The sequence below is a fragment of the Pseudonaja textilis genome, chromosome 4 (genome assembly GCF_049901715.1).
Source record: "Pseudonaja textilis isolate UNSWEBS1 chromosome 4, rPseTex1.2, whole genome shotgun sequence".
NCBI classification, from domain to species: Eukaryota; Metazoa; Chordata; class Lepidosauria; order Squamata; family Elapidae; genus Pseudonaja; species Pseudonaja textilis.
Window position 1 is genome coordinate 64,167,044 of NC_141993.1, and position 17,950 is coordinate 64,184,993.

Here is a 17,950-nt window from a genome sequence, read left to right on the forward strand (position 1 = left end):
ATGTTATCAACTTTATGAAGTAATTGTTGAGGGCAATCATTGGGAAGGATTTCTAGAGAAATCCTTGACATGAAGAGATAGGACCATTCTCAAGACATCCTCTGACTGGACTCTGCTCTTTTCTATCACCTAACAAAGGTTCCACCAACCAACTGTAGGAAGGATACTTGGATCTTTTTTTACAATTATTTATTTGCTTTTTTATTTATGGTTTTTGATAATTGCTTGCAAACTGCCTTGTAAAATATTTATCTTGGAAGTAGATTATAAATAATAGTCACCAGAAATAGTTTTACCAAAATCGTGATTGATTTTTGGACTTTGTACTTGTGGATGGGTTCATATATTAACTTTGTGCAGAATCAGCCTTATTGTTAATGAATATTTTCCCCTTGCAAATGATCTGATGTTTTTTATCTTATCAAATTTGAGGATTTATTTTGTGTTTATTTTTCTGGACTTATTTTTTCCTAGCTTTCAGATTAGAGTTGGTAAGAGGTGTTTTCTATTTTACATCTCAGCATTGCAATTAATCCTCCTGGTTGTCTATAAATTCTAATCTCTTAGTAAGCTCCAAAATGCTGGAGAGATCCTTATACAGTGAAGGACGGGACATTCATAGATACCTATGACCATGACTAAAATAACATTCTTTGCCCAAGTGAATTTAATCAAAATTCTCTCCTCTGAAATAAAATTTGAAAGCAAATTATTTTAAATTGAATTGGAACAGAGAAAGGGAAACATCAGAATTTTCAATATGGTTTTAATATAGTGCTAAATGAAATGCTTATTTTGTATTTGGATTCCAATGGGTTGCCCAATATTCAGAGAGTCTAGCGCATATCTCATATAGTTATTCATTTGTCCTTTTTTTACCAGAATTCCTGATTGCAAATTCATTAGGTTATTGAGCAAATAATGTACACTATCCTTATTTTTGTGTGATACCTTTTTTTGTATTAAAGGACTTCCATGGCTGTCTGCTTGTTCTCTCAGGGATGGGTGCATAGCAGTAGCATCTGAAGCATAGTGTCTGTAAAGTCTTCCTTCCAATTTTAACTCACAGGTTTTACATTGCTCTTTTACAAATATCAATTTGACTTTATTGGCCCAGAAAATCTTAAATTACATTTAATAATTATTTTCTTTTGACAATTATATTCATCTGACAAACTAGATTTATAATTATTATAGGAATAAAAGCACTTTCTAAACAGAAGGTACCATATTGTGCCAATAAAATTTTGAAGCAGTGAAAATCAACACAGCAGCACTAAACTAGTTTAAATGTCCATATACCATGTGAGTGTTAATGAAAACATAACCAAGTGCCAGAAATAATTCCAGACCTGCCCATGCAATTCTTTTGTCAATTGTATATTTCCTATGCAGTAGAAAGTCCTACATTACATTTTGTACAAATAGGTGAGAAATATTGAAAGGAGTTTCTATTTGAAGTAATCCTAAGTAGTGTCTATTCACTACTTAGCTTTGGTTAACAATGTAAATTTAACAATGTATTTTAATGATGGTATATTGAATATTAATGATGTGGTGTGTGTGTGTAGTTTTATTTAAAGTTTATTTTCTTAAAAGTATTAAAGTATAGAATTGTTTGAAACTTTATTGCACTTTATTTTAGTTGTTCATTTCTTAAGTATATAAAATGTAAATGAAATTTCTTCGTGCGAAGATGTTTAAGATCAATACTTTTATCACTGAAATCAATGTCAAATTACATAAGTATATTCACTAAACTGTTAAATGATAAAATGTTTTTCCAAAACATAACTTTATGACAGTTTAAATGGAATAAGAAAAATAAGGTAAATTGGGATTTTATTCATTGAAACCATCAGATTTGCTTTAAAATAGGTATAATTTTGTACAAGTAATAATTGACAAGTGCAAAGTATTTATTTCCTTAACGAAATACATATCTTCAAGAATATAGTTTTTAAAATTTATATTCCAACTAATACAAAGAAGAAGAGAAATATTTGAGATTTGCAGTGTTCATATATACTAGTGGTTCCCAAAGTGGGTGGTACTGCCCCCTGGGGGCAGTGGGATGCCTTAGGAGGGCGCTAAGAGGTAAGGGGGCTGGCAGGGGGCACTAAGAAGCGGAAAGGGGACATTTGAGGTGCCATCCGGCCCTGCAGGTTCACCCATTGACTAGCACTGCTCCAGAGCCGGCGCCTCCAATGCGGAAGCGGTGGCATGTTACATGCCGCCACATTCAACGTGCGGCCAGGTTTGATGCACCGCCCCCTTGGCACCTCTTAGTGCCCCTCTGCCAGCCCCCTTGGGGATGCTAAGAGGCGGCAGAGGGGCATTCAATGCACCAGCTGGCCCTGCAGTTTCACCCATTGACTAGCAACGCTCCGGAGCCGGCGTCTCCAATGCGGAAGCAGTGGCACGTTATGTGCCGCTGCGGCCACGTTCAACATGCCCTTCTGCCTCTTAGCGCCCCTCTGCTGGTCCCCTTGGGGATGCTAAGTGGTGGCAGGGGGGTGTTCGAGGCACTGGCCCTGTAGGTTCACCCATTGACTGTAGCACTGCTCCGGAGCCAGCGTCTCCAATGCGGAAGCGGAGGCACGTTATTCGACGCACATTATTCCCCCTGCCACCTCTCAGCGTCCCCAAGGGAGCTGGCAGAGAGGCGCTAAGAGGCGGCAGGGGGGCGTTCGAGGTGCCGGCCGGCCCTGCAGCTTCACCCATTGAGCTGGCTCCAGAGCGGTGCTACAGTCAATGGGTGAACCTCCAGGGCCGGCGCCTCGAACGTCCCCCTGCTGCCTCTTAGTACTCCTCTGCCAGCCCCCTTGGGGATGCTAAGAGGCGGCAGGCGGGTGTTCAAAGTGCTGGCCCTGCAGTCACATCAGGAAAGTAAACCAAAGCCAGTCTGGGAGGGAGGGAAGGAGGGAGAGAGAAAGAGAGACCTGATGCATCAGATTGAATAAGGCCTAGTTTAGACTGAGGCCCTTTTCCACATTGAAGCATCTTTGCCAGCACGTTGAAACCTCTTTGGCTTCTATGACAGGTTTTGTGGACGAAACATGGCCAAGACTATCAGGAAGCTCTCACATTTTGTTGAGGCTTTAAACAGGATCCATTGGACCAGATCTCCACCCTAAAAATTACTTTTCCCCAATGTATTACAGTGCCAATTCTAAAGAAGGCAAAATCAAAATGTACTGGTAAATTACAAGAACACACACACACTCCCTTCTATCCCTGCTGGAGAAGGTGATTGGACTAGAATAGATATCTCATTATCTTTCTCCTTCCCTCCCTCCCTCCTTTATTTCTTTTTCTTTCTGTCCCTTCTATTTCCCCTTTGTCCCTTTTTCTTTCTTTCCCTTTTCTCTTTTGTTTCTCTCTCTCTCTCTCTCTCTTTCCCTCTCAGGCTCACCCATTTAGATCAGGGGTCACCAAACTTTTGGACCTCAGAGACCACCAAACTCATATTTTTAAATCTCAGAGACCACTAATATGAATTTTGACTGATGGTGGCTTTCTGGCGTTGGTGGGAGAGAGAGAGAGAGATCTGATCCAAGCTCTCTCTCTCCCTCTCACACACACACAGGCAGGGGTGGGATTTAAACCCCTGATCTAAAGCTGTCAAAACTCCAAAAACAGGTCAAATAGCTCTGGGGAGGCCAGTCATAAATTAGAACACTTGCTAAACAACCGGCCATTAAGTGAGGACCACTTGTATTTGGTTTGCCAGTCACCTGGCCACACCCACCCAGCCACATGACCAGCAAGTCATGCCCTCAAATTAGGCCACGCCCAGAGAAATTTGAATCCCATCCCTGAGTGGGAGGCACCGAGGATGAGTTTGTAGCACCAAGGGGGCGGTGGGCTTAAAAAGTTTGGGAACCACTGATATATACTGTGACATAAACACGATCCATTTTATCACATTTACAAACTTTATCAATTTAATAAACACCATATTTAAATGTGGGCTCAGAATATTACATCTCATTATTGAAGATGCTCAGCAATATTAAAGATGATTTGTGATTTAAATTTGTATTCTTGTTGCAATAAATAGTACTTATTTAATTAGACAAGGATCTCATTAGGTACAGCAACAGTTCAGGAGAGTCAGATTTCTGACGGGTTCCTTTGCCTTTGCCTATCCTTACCCGTCAATCTATGAATAATCATCTGAGGACTCCAGACTTCTCATGATTTTCGGCCCTAGCTGTATCTCTAGAAGTTTCTCTTCCAGATTTCAAAGCAGGTGCAGAAAGATTTTTGATTGTTATTTATTTCTTTTTCTTTATCATTTTAGTTCCTTTACTATTTATATTGGAAGATTAGGCTGCTGAGAAAAATTGCATGCAACTGTACTGCCTTCCTCCCCCTCCTAGCTGAGCTTTCTCTCCAGTATCAGCATGGCAGAGTCCCTATAAAAGCTGCATCCACAGAACAGGAGAGGAGACAGAAGGAAAATAGGGATGTGTGTTCTGAAAGCTGAACAGCAGCAAAAACTGGAAAAAGCAGTTAAATAAAAGGTGTTTTTCCTTCAGAGATTGAATGATCTGGAGAAAAAAGACAAGCGGTAAAGCAAAGCCCCAACGTGGGAAGGTGCAACTGCCCATTACTAAAGAAGAAATATCAGCGGGAGAAAAATTAAAGACACCAGTGTCTGTAAGAGGAAAACATTGCTTTATACTACTAATAGTATTGGGGTAATAAAATAGTAATAGCATATGAGTAATATATAAAAGTAATAATAGGATATAGTAACTGTAGTAGAAATAAGAGTACAGGATAAGATAATAATAGAACCCATACATAAATACTTGCATGATTTACTTTTAGAGCCTGCCTTTTTTTTCCCCCAAAATATCTCCCCAACTTTTATAGGGAGGTATAAAAATTAAACTGTTCCAGTACTTTTGTAGCCCTTTTGGATCTGGGTCAATCAGAGTGGGTACAGTTTTAAAAAGAACATGTGATGTTTACCCATTTTTAAAATTAAGTATGGTAAGAGGTATTCTGCATAATGCCCTAGTGTGAAATGTTTTTCTCTCGACGTAAGAGCTTTTCATCTTAGCAAACCCCAACCCTTGCAGTACTGACAAAACAGTTGCCAAGTAAATGATGCATTGTCCTAGTTGTCTTTGTGATAGTTTGCTATTTTCATTAATCATAGTTCCGAAACAAGCCGTATGCGACAAATAGGTAAACATGGGGTTACACTCTTCCAATAATATGGAAAAGCTCTAAACCTTTTCAGATACGGCTCTGTGAAGCCAAGCTGAGTTAGAACAAAAACAGACAATTCTAACACTGACTGGATCACAATAGACTTTTTTTTACAGACAATGAAGAATTAATTATCTCTATACAGATGTGAATATAATTATGCAGGAAGTTCGGGTTTTGAATTAACATGACCATTAAAAAAAACTGAAAGAATCAGTTTCGGGTTGTATAATGAAAAACCATAATTTTTTCATATTTTAACAAGTAATTATGATTAGTTTAGCTGTGATTTGTAGAAGCATACGAAAATCATAAACAACAATTTGACTTGTCCAAATATAACAAAGTAACCTGAACAGGCAACTATTTTCAGCCAAGAACCATACCATCTAAGGAGGATGAGATTAAGTTGGTTTAAGATGGTCCTGTGAGATTTTCTATGGCTTATAGCTTAGTATACAAATAGCCTTGGATAAGAAAAGAAAGCAAATCATTTGATATACATCAATTGCTCAGTTTACCTCATCCTGGAAACTAATTATTCACTCACATTTTTGAATTAATAATTACAATAGAAGTATAGATTTACTTACTGTGCACTTTATAATCTGCTACACCTTAGATTTCAAGTAAAATTCCACTTACTGGAGAACACTAGGATCTGATGTTAAATCCATTAAATGTTCAACGATTTCATTAATCATTCAAGAATTAAAATAAATGAAATCAATTCTTTGTCAATTTTGAATCTTTGACAGAACACTTTAAAAGTATAGATGAAACTAGATTCACAATTTCAAAATATTCTCTGCTTAGGTGAAGAAGAGGCAACCGCATGGTATGGATCATTTACTTTCACTGTAATAAGTCCCTGCCACTTTCAAGCATTTGGAGGAATGGGTAAAGGATAGAATTTTCAATTATCTCCAAAACCAGACAATAAAATGGACTCCCTAAGAAACCAGCTATCTCAAGAAAATGTTGATGAAAAAAACCAGGATATTGATTTGACCTCTCTACGATCAAGCCATGTCAGTGTATTTATTTTTTATTGGTTGCTCACTTTTGTATTCAGTCTATATTTCTTTTTCATGCCTTCATTTTTAATCCTCTCTTCTTATATTCCCACACTTAAAAAACCCATTCCCAATGCACTTAACCTGTTCTCATGACATTCCAAATTGTCACTTCCAAATAATAACATGGACACAGGAAGGTCTCTTCAAAGCTTTTGGCAAACATTCATTTCACATAACAGAACAGATTAAACTCTTGCCTTTTCATCACCATTTGCACATATTAAAATTATTTTCTCATCTTTAGTAAATACTGTACAAGTTTCTATCTACTTCATTTTTATAAATTGCAACTGGTCTTTGGTGCATTAAAATTTAGGTCCACACATTTCATTACACTGTATTACCTAATATTTATTGCTTATCATTCAGGTACTCAGCCAACAACACAGTATCATCTGCACACTGCATATTCTTGCTTAGCAACACACCTCTAATCTAACCAGCAGCACTGCTTATACATTTGTCCATAAATACATTAAATAATCAAGGGAATGATACATTAAGCATTTATTTTTTAACATGCTTTACTTCATTATATCAAATTGAGCAAATATTGCACTTCTGTTTGTGCAAAACACTTCAAATGTAAATTATTAACTTTATCATATTTCACATTTTGACATACAGAATTACCGTTAGCAGCCATTTAACCTGGCTAGATCTAAGCAAAATCTGAGAGTTCATTCCATCTGGCTTGGTTTAAAGTAGTTGAAACTAGTTGTCACTCTCCCATATCTGTAATGCCTGACCCACTGAGTAATAATGACCTTTTTTATTTTCTTTGCCTTCAAGTTAAACTTGACTCCTGGCAACTACATGGAGAATTTTTTAGGCGAACTTCTTCCTCAAGGAAAAAAACAGTACAGATGCTTTTGGAAGAAAAAGGCATCTCTGAGGCAACTATGACCTGGATGACTGAGAATCTTCACAGACATTTGTAGGGAACTGTCAGTATATTCATGAACTGGAATAGAGCATGGTAACAAGGTCAGCCAATGAGGGCTGTTTGGAAACTGAAACTAAAAGTAGCCTAGGCGTAGCTTTATATATTAAGCTCTTCAGCTCTGAAGCTATGTTCTGCTCTGAACCTGTAACATGTCTGCTTCTGTTTGAGTTTGCTCCATGTTGGAGAAATCTACAACTAGCCTGGGACTTTTTTTTCTAAGTGGCTTTGTGCCTAAAACAGGACTATAACACCCAGTCTCTCAGTTTCTAGCCTGATGACTTAGCCACTGCACCAATCTGGCTCTTATGGTTTTAATTTACTTTAGTTGAAATTAATATGCATCTAAATATCAGTAAATTTGCAGGGTATTATGAAACTATGTATCACATATTTGAACATATTCCTGATGGATTTGGATGCTTGTGTCCATTATCCAGTATATTAGGAAGAAATTTCATCCAAGTAAAGTTTTTAATATGATTCTTAGTGATGTTTAAGTGAATTATAATAATGTACCTGGGGATGAAAAGGTGCTAAAGGTTTAGTAGAACTGTTCCGTCTTTTCTATTCATCTCTGTCACTTTCGTAATGGTTTGGCAAGATCACAGTGGACAAAAGTAGCCATTAATTTTTTAAAATTTCTACCTAAAGAGCTGTAATGTTAAATGTGTGAAATCTTGTATGTTCCTAGGCTTAGAGGTATCCATGCATGATCCTTTTCCATTCTTTTTGTTTCTGTATAAATATGATTATGGAAGTTCTTGTTATTATCTTGGGCAGTGTGATCTGGATGGACAGAAAGTTTCACAAAAAACATTAATGCAAATGGTTGCCTCTTCTTCTCTAACACAAAACATAAAGGAGACCCCATGTACTCCTCTGAATTAGGTTAGGAATGAGAGCTGATGAGCCTGGGATTTTTGCTGCTGTGTACATGAAGGAGAAAATCATTGCAGAATCATTTCTTATTCAGAACTGTCTGTTGTCCATAAAGTATAAAAGGACATAAAATTCCACACAAATATTTTTAAAAAGAAATTTCAGTATGTAGTATGAGGATTTTCTGTTGAGCCCACAGTGAAAAAGACCATAATAATGGGTCAATTCCCTTGCAGTACTCTAAAAGCCTCTGAAAAATCTACCAGGCAGAGGAAAACAGCTTCATATTCATTTGTTAAGAAACTCAGGGATACAGGCATGCCTACTGATGATAATTCTGGTCTAGCAGCCCTGGTGTCCAGCAGCCATTCTGGTCTAGGAGCCTTTGTGGTGCAGTAGTTAGAATGCAGTATTGCAGGCTAACTCTGCTGCCCACAGTCTGGAGTTGATCCTGACACGTTCAAAGTTGGCTCAGCCTTCCATCCTTCCGAGGTCGGTAAAATTAGGGCCCAGATTGTTGGGAGCAATATGCTGACATTGTAAACCATTCAGAGAATGCTGGAAACACTGTGGAGCAATATATAAGTCTAAGTGCTATTGTTAGCATGTTTCACCAAATAACAGTATTTTGACAATGGAACAACATATGTGTTTCCATAAGATCCCTTATATGTATTGGTCAAGGTAATGCTACATGAGAATACTTATCATAAGAGTGTCCAATTCTCATAAACAGTTAAAATAATGACAAAGTACTATTGGAAGAAAAATCCTTCTGGGTTCAGTTCCAAGTGGGAAAAAAGACACTGGAAACATGGAGGCTGTTAGGAAAGATGGTTTAATGGTAGACAGCAAGACCACATGGCCTGGAGCTCCAAAGTGAAAAGGATGGATGATCACATGCTTCAAGGTGAGAAGAGAAGGTCAAGAAGGGCTGGTATGCTGAGAGTGCCTGGGTTTTATAACCTTTGTTGGGACTTGAATTGAAGCTTGTTTCTAATTGGTTGTCAGACTCCCATGAGGCCATTCAGGGGCAACGCTGTAGGCTGTCCTGAGTTCCAGGCTTGGTTGAGCCTTGCTGGATGATGATGCACTGAAAGGACTTTTGAGCAATTGCTATAGCTTTACCTGGAGATCTTTGTTATGTAAAGTATTCTGGCCCAGGCCTTAATGGCCCACCTGTTAACAAAGGTGAGCTTCTACTTCTGAGGTGAGTTTCTGTTTCTGAGTTTCTACTCTTTTTAGAGGAAATATTGTGCCTTTTTAATATTTCCTAGGATATTTCAATTTTCTAGTAGAGGTTTGGGTGCTAACTTCCTACAGTACAATATTGAACAAGAGATGTGCACTCAGGCTGCTACTTCAGAAAAACGTCTGATTGCAGCTACTATCTATCACTGCTACTACTATTCTTCAGGAGATACCACTCCTGGCTTTGAGAACTGGAATTTGGGTCCTGCTTTCAAGTTTAATGACCAAGGCATTCAATTTCTTCTTCCATGTCTGTTGCTTTAAAAGTTTGTGAACTCTTTTGTGTATGGTCAACACTTCTGCATAAAGCTATCCTAAAATGTAAATTGTTATCTACACAAATGCTAAAGCTAGACAAAGGGAACCTAGTTTGAACAATGGAATCCAAAGCTTTATTCATGTATTGAGCAAGATGATTCAAAGCTACCTGTGTGTATGGTGAAAGCACAGTGTATGACCCTCAAATACGATCACATTCAGCTGAACAGCACTGCGGTAGTGCCGCAAATCCACATCGGTATCATCATAGTTTAGGAATGCTAACGTAATCTCATCCAGACCCCCTTTTTAAGGTAAATGACTCCTCGCAGGCTCTCCTGTCGCCAGGCTCCATGTCGCCCGCTCGGTTGCCTGGGACTTCTTGGGCCGCCGCTGGGGGGGCGGGGGGCGGAGCTGCGCCGGAGAAGCCAGACAGCCGAGCCCCCTTCGCCAGCGCCTCCTCCCGCCCACAGCCATGGCCGACGTGGAGGACGGAGACGAGCCCGGCATTTCTACTTCTCACTCGGGTCCTTCCAGCGGCAAAGCTGGCGGTGCCGACAAAATGTTCTCGCTGAAGAAGTGGAACGCTGTGGCCATGTGGAGCTGGGACGTCGAGTGCGACACCTGCGCCATCTGCCGGGTGCAGGTCATGGGTAAGCGGAGTGGCGGCAGGCAGGCTCGGTCGGAAAGGAAGGCCTCGTATCTGCTACCTCCCCGTCCCCTTTGCTCTCCTGGGACGGGAATGGGCCGCGCCGGGCCAAGACCACCTCCTCCACCTTCCCCGGTAGTCTTCCGTGGTTTTGGAGTCGACAGAAGAGCGGCCCTTCCCGGATGCCTAGCGGCATTAATGGAGGAGGCCTTCGGGCGCCGCCCGGCACGTGTTAGTTCAAAGGGGTCGGTTGGGTATCTCCTTTCCTGGCTGCTTTCCTTCTCGGATTGTCTTCTTTAGAAGCGCTTCCTTTTGCTGTACTCCCTCGCCGTTTCCCAGTTCTCCTCGATTTAGTGCAACTGGGATAAATTCAGGCTACGTTTGGGTGACCGTTATGTCTTAAATCATTTTGTGGGATGGGTAAAATTGGATATTTCGGGGTGGGAAGCCTTATTTCCTATCCAACATAGCAGGAGGTTCCTGCGTTCAGGAGGTAGCTGACAAACATTGTAAATCAATTATGCCAATGCCCACCTCTTTTAAAAATATATATTTAAATATTGAGATATTCTTCATAGGTACTGTATTTAGCTGGATGTTTAGTTAAGCTCCTGATAAAGGCATTTTCAGGAAATTCATGTAATTCATGTAACAAAACGCTTTAAGGGTTCTATAATCTATAGCATATAGATTATTGTAAACCTGCATATAAAAGGAACAAGTAAATGTTGTGATTAAGTATGTAAAAATAATGAGGATAGGCATCAAATACATTTTAACACAAAGCAGCTAAAATTGTAGCATTCATAGCTGCGGTGCTCAATTCATGTAGACCAAACTGGATCTGACTTGCTGCATGTATCTTCACGTTAGTCTACACTACAGTATTTATTCCTCATGTGGATGTGTAAACTTTTATATTCCCATAAAAGTATAAGAAGAGGGTAGTAATATGATTTGAGCACATAGCTATGTTTGCACCACATCTCAAACTATGCTGTGGTGATCCAATTTGTATGATTAATTTATGGTTCAGTCTTTCACACTAGACACAAAAAAAGGATTAATTCAGTAAATTGCAAATCAAATATTGGTAGGGGTGTTGTGTGAATTTATGTGTATTGAGTAATTCAAACAGCCAGGTCCTTAACTGGTCAGAGTACAATGTGATAGGTGCCATAGTTGTTTGTTTTCTTTAACATGTGCTGATCTTTCAATAATATCAAAAATATTCAAATTATATGATTGATTGAGACTTCAGTTTTATTGTAGGAGAAAAGCTGTGTTAATCTATAGTAACCCTTTTCTAAGTCTTATTAAATACTGCTCTCTTTTGTATTTTGGAAGTGATTGCAACTCACAAAATATGTGCCCTTTAATAAAATGTAGAGAAGGCATATCAGGTTATTTGGATCAAATAAATCAATACTCCAGTGTCAAAAGTCACATTTTGTGTCTTTAGGATGAATTTAGGTATTCAAAAATGTATGGTTTCCCTGCATAATTAATCTTGTTATGTATTTGTGTGCATTACAGGTGTATGTATTGTTCCAATATATTTAATGCATGGCACTTTGGGAAGTATATATGAAAAATTGGTATAAAATTAAGTATTATTAGGCACATAGTATATTTCTCTATATTTTTACTTACAGGATTATAAAGAAAGGAAGGCCAAACTTTTGTTTGCTTTAATAAGACTTTTGTATTATCTTGTAACTGCCCTAACTTCATAAGGTTAGGATTCATAAATCTTCAGTAACAGAGCACATCTGATTAAAAAGAGAATTATGCTATATCATTTTTGAGGCATGCAGCTTATCAAATATCCATTTTTTCTTTTGTACAAATTATACTAGTTTTTAATATATTATACTAAATTATAATATGCTAGTTATATAATCTATATACTAGTTTATATATAATTATGCTAGTTTTTAAAAGCTATCTGCAATTTAGTTGAAAGAAGATTCATAACAGATGAAGCTGAATGGATGAAACGGCATGATTTAGAGTGAAGTTATAAATTATTTCATAATATGGTCCCATACTCTGTAAACATTACTAGTATTGCATCTAAAACGTAACAGTCTTGCTCTTGTTTACATCTAGATGCCTGCCTTAGATGTCAAGCTGAAAACAAACAAGAAGATTGTGTTGGTATGTTTTGGGGTACTTTTCTATTGTTATTCACTAAAAGGCTTTATCTTAATGGAGAGAGGTTTAAAACTTCACGTAAATATATCTTATTTAGTAAGTGACTCTTGAATATATTGTGTAAAACACTTAGAATTATTAGGTTAATCTATATCAATACAAAGCTATTTGTATTATTATTTAATTAGAAAAATAACAGTTGCTACTTCTTTCCCTGTATCTCTTTTTGGTTTTTAAAAAGTTTTGTTGAAACAGTTAAGCATCATTTCATAACTTATTTTCTATGTCTGAAAGAAGTTTCAGAATTTGGAAAGAATGTTTATACTAAAAGATAAGTTCAGAGACATTTATATGAATCATAGTTGGAACATTTAAAAAAATGGAACAGGCAAATTTAAGTTAAAATAGGTTCTTATATACACTTAATATTTTCCCACTGAAATTGATCCCTTGTCACTACTTAATTTGTTAATTTATAGCAGTACACTTGAAAGATACTCATTGTAGAATTGGGGAAATTTAAAAACAAGTCTAGGGTGTTCCTCTAATAGATATCCAATAGATCTGATAAAGAAACACAGAGGTTTAGTAATGCATGCATACCTCAGATGTAAAAAAAGAAAATAATATGTGAGGAAGACCAAAAGATACATGGTACTATTGCCCTTCTCTCACACTTCCTGTGTTAATGGAGAAATCATACTATTTTAAAATTATTATTTAATTATTTACTAATCTTACCCAGAAGTGGAAATCCTAATTGTGCAGAAGTCATAGTATCATGATTGTCCATACGTATTTTTCTAATAACTGAAGCATCAGGTTTTCATGCTCCCATTTTAGTTGTAGTATCATGATTGTAACTCTTGTCCATAGGTATTTTTCTAATAACTGAAGCATCAGGTTTTGATGCTCCCATTTTATCCTTTCCAAATGATATCTGACATCTTGACTATTAACAAAAAAAAGCATGATTTAAAATAAAATCTAGAGTTACTAATCAAGGCTTGTTTTAACAATGAGTGACTTATTTAACTAGTTAGAATTTTCTTTAAATAAACCATTGATACTTTATAAGAAGCCAAGAATCTAGGGGATAAAAAGAATGGAATCATGGTTTGTTCTTTGTTCTAGTCATAGAGAAAGGAGCAAAAAAGGTAAATGCTGAAGTCCATAAAGGCTTAGGAGCACTATGTATGCAGTTCATAATAACTGCTGAAATACATTGTACTTTACTGTAAGATATGCAGGAATATGAAAAGTATTGCTTGACAGCTCCACTCTTAAAAATGCACAGTTTTTAAAAAATTTAGGAATGTATAATGTTAACTGCAGGGTTTACATTTTGAATTACATATTGTCATAAATGATTTCTGCAGTCTCAAGTTGCTTTTCTTTTTCTTTCAGTGGTCTGGGGAGAGTGTAATCATTCCTTCCACAATTGCTGCATGTCACTGTGGGTGAAACAGAACAACCGTTGTCCCCTCTGCCAGCAGGACTGGGTAGTTCAAAGAATAGGCAAATAATACAGTTTTCAGCTATTGCACCAAAATTGTTTGAAATGATATACAACTTGTGGTGTACTTTCTTTATGAAGGAAGTCACAGTGTGGCAAATTCCATCATATTTATGTCTACACAGAGACTTGGATTTAATTTTTTTGTATAAGTTTACTGGTGTTTTGGTCTTTAAAAAATCTTCCATCAGGAACTTAGCTGCAATATTTAAAAATATATGTAAATATTTAATATGAACACTTCATTATTTGGGAATTATTTAGGGCTTATAAGTCTATGGTTATTAATATGAGCAATTTCAGCTTGAAAATATTGCTATTTTTCTCAAAATGAAGTTATTAATAAATAATTGAAGTGTATTATTTTTATTTTTGGTTTTATCATTATTTAGGTATTGATAAATGCTTGTTGTTCTAGTGCTTTAAGTTGAAATTGAATTGACTGCCTTTTCAAAATATGTACTTTCTTCACACGCAATTAAACCTTTTATCCACGTGAAATGTGTAAGTTGTTTGTCCATTAAGATAATGTATTTAAAATATTAATAGTTCATATTAAAAAGTTTGAACTTGGAAACATAATCTAGAATGTACAATAACTAGGAAATTATATATTTATCCATTTCATTTAATGGTGGAGTTGTTTCTGTGATAGAAATAGACAGAATTTGCCAAAAGACAACATGCTCGGATTGAAGTATCTAGGGGCTGTACATTTGAAAATGATAGTTTTGAAGTAGTTGGGGTTTATGTATTTAACATATCTATATCTTTTTCTTCAGCTAAAATGCTTTTAGAGCACCTATGAGATCAATAAAAAATATAGTTATTGCTTTCAGACAAATCTCATCTCCAAACAACAGAAGAGAAAGGAAAACAAGATAACTCACATATTAATTCTTAATACAAGTTCTTAATATTTGGGTTTTATGATTAATTGAAATGTTTCAGTTATTTTATACTTATTTAATCCTGTTTGGAAAGTAAGGATAATGTGGAATTGCTTTCATTCTTCAGAATCTGCTCATTAACCTCAAATGTGATTAATCTAAAATTAAAGTTACATTAAAATGCAATTTACTTTGTGTCTCAGAATAAGATGTGAAACTCCAGTCTTCTTGCATCAGAAGTAATGCTCATATTTGACTATATAGAACCCCAACATTTTGCTCCTTTTCTACAACAGGCCTTCATAAAAGCTGCTACTGTTTCCTGAACATATTGTGGGATAAATGCTTCTACTGCTGCATACTTATTAAACTGTACCACAGAACATACTTCCCAAGCAAAAATAGTTCGATGATTGAAACTTCTACATATTGTAATTTGGGGCTGATGTAAATTAACCTGGCTAGAAAATATTAGTTTGCTTCTGAAAACATACCCAGTCTACCTGTACTCGTGTGTTAAAAATGCCAATTTGAAAATATAAACGTTCCTTAACTGTAGAATCATCATCTTTAAAAAATATTTAATCTTGACTGGACCTTCATGAACACATTTTAAGAGGGAATTGTAAATCATGGACAAATTGAATGGATCCTAAAAGTGCTATTGTCAGAGCTATGAAAATTAAAGAATGTTAACTGCCGTGAGTTGAAAACCTTTGTATAGAATTATTACTGCCTTTCTATTCATGTTGATTACTTCAAACTAATTTAATACCTAAAAATAAAACTTATACCCATTTTTTTTAGTATTTGGAAGGATCCATTTAAGCCATCAAGGTCATCGCTCAGTTCAGGAATTCAAATTAAAATCCTATATGGCCTCAATTTGCCCCCAAAAAGGGAGCTTATAATTTCTGAGGAGTTGCTCTTAATCTTAGATTTTTCTAACATTCAGTTGAAATCTAGTAACTTAAATCCATTATATGTATTTTTATTTCAGACTAAGATCAGACTAACACATTCAATCTACATTAAAAAAAAAAACTTAGAAATTAAATTTTTAATCAAAGTTATGGAATGAAGTACTTTGTATAGTAGTGGCTTTCAACACTAACTAGTCATTAATATACAGATAGTCCTCAACTTAGGACCATATTTGAGGCCAGAAGGAAGACGGTTGTTAGGAGAGTATCACTCAATATTATGATCTTTTCGCCACAAATCACTGCAGTGAACCATATGGTTTTTAAAGTGTATCTAGCTTTCCCCATTGACTTTCCTTATTGGATGCCAGCTTTAAAAGCTGATAATATGAACCTGGGATGCTGCAACCATCATAAATACATGTCAGGTATGAATTTTGATCATGTGACTGAGGTTGCTGTGTTAGTTATAAGTGTGAAGATCAATGTAAGTGACTTCTTTCAGTGCCAGTGTAACTTTGAATGGTTGCTAAAAGAAACACAAGTCAAGGATGACCTGTATGGAGATAGCAAATTATAGCAGAAAATTTAGCAACGTTATATGTAAGACATATGTTTCTATGAGCTAATAGATAAGATACTTAAAATATGTTTTTGACCCTCTTACAAGCCAGAGCTGCTGGATAGGTGAGTAGCTTTTGAAAGATGTAATTTGAGCATCCTGAAAATTCAACTATTATTGGAATCATACTGTAATATGAGTAGTATAAAAAGGTGAATAGCATTTCTCTTTGGACAGACCTACATTAGTAGATAAGGTGGATAGATGATTTTTTTTCTTAATTTTTTCTGAAAACACTTCTCTGCTGTTGTCAGTACTTCAAAATATGCCAAAGAAAATGCTGACATTTTTTTATGAGTCTCACGTAACTAAATTTTCTAATTGTTATATGCCATCCATCCCATACTTAATTAGCCTGCTAATTAATGTGATATGGAGCACTTTGTTAAACGTTTTGGGTTGTCAATCTAGGGGTGCTAATTGTAGCTGAAATTACTCTTGGAAATTTACCATTACCCAACAAAGTGTGCGACTACCTTTTATGTATGTATGTATGTACAGGTAGTCTTTGAGTAATCAGCATGCACATTATGGTCACCATTGAAAATGGTGACAGCTGTTAAGTGAGACAGCCTTGCGTAAGCCCCCATCCTTGCTCTTCTTGATACGGCCGTTAAATGAACATACAGTTTGTTAAGAGGTGCATGGAGTGCCTTGGGTGGGGGAGGATCCTAGAAGCCTAGTGTAGGCCTAGGACTGCCTACCCTGGGATTCCCAAGACCTCCAGCCCTTAAGACACCGTATGCTACACTTCTCACTCCTTGGGTCATTGCAAGCCTTTTCCTCACCCAACGGTCCCCACAGGCTTTTTTACCTTCCATCAGGTTCCCATGTACCTTAGACCTTATTCCCATCATACCAAAACTCCACACCTTCCTCCTCAGCTTTTGAAGATCTCCAGTGCTCATGTTGGGGAATGAGGGCAACCCACATGTACCTGGGCCATGTCGTTGCATCCTGGAAGCAGCCATTTTCAGCAGCTCGCAATTCCTAAGCGGGGGGGGGGAGAGTGAAAGACAGAGAGAGAGATCGCAGCTGGCTTCATATCTTAAGGCGAGACTAGCACTCCTGCTCTTATGTGCTAGAAGAGAGTGGGGTTCTCACTTTATATACTAGTGGCTTGCCCTGTCATTGTTCAAGGGAATGGTCTTGGTGATCCCCTTTACAGAATAACAAAATCGGTAGGGACCTTGGAGGTCTAGTCAAGGATGCCCAAACCATGGCCACAGTCCACTATATGGTTCAAACTTTCCGAGATCAGATTTATTGTTGGCTTGTTTGTCTGAAGGCTAATAATATATGTGTGGTGCCTTTGGTGCTTTGTGAGCTTGGTTATTTGATTGGGATATTGTTATTGATTGTTGGTCTAACGTTAATCCAGTTTGAATATCTGCAAGAAAACATCCAAGCTCAGAATGCACCAAGGACACCACGCATATATTATTATCCTCTTTCCCCTTCCTTCCCCCACCCCAAAGAACAATAAACCTGAATTGTACTATATTGGGGGTTTTGTAGGAGTATTTACAATTTAATCTGATAGATATGATCTCT

At 37.0% G+C, this 17,950-nt stretch overlaps 1 protein-coding gene across 3 annotated transcripts; it reads left to right on the forward strand.

Annotated features, from left to right (window-relative positions):
• Positions 1–9,854: 9,854 nt before the first annotated feature.
• RNF7 (ring finger protein 7) lies at positions 9,855–14,462 on the forward strand. 3 transcript variants are annotated; one of them, XM_026701556.2, is made up of 3 exons: positions 9,855–10,292; positions 12,401–12,448; positions 13,853–14,462. In XM_026701556.2, exons 1-3 carry the CDS (start codon positions 10,115–10,117, stop codon positions 13,969–13,971), a joined length of 345 nt encoding a protein of 114 aa, XP_026557341.1. In that variant the 5' UTR covers positions 9,855–10,114; the 3' UTR covers positions 13,972–14,462. The 3 variants fall into 3 exon arrangements, with proteins under 3 accessions (XP_026557341.1, XP_026557342.1, XP_087789398.1); XM_026701557.2 differs by having other exon boundaries at positions 10,033–10,285; XM_087933272.1 differs by lacking the exon at positions 9,855–10,292 and adding an exon at positions 10,306–10,519.
• Positions 14,463–17,950: the final 3,488 nt, after the last annotated feature.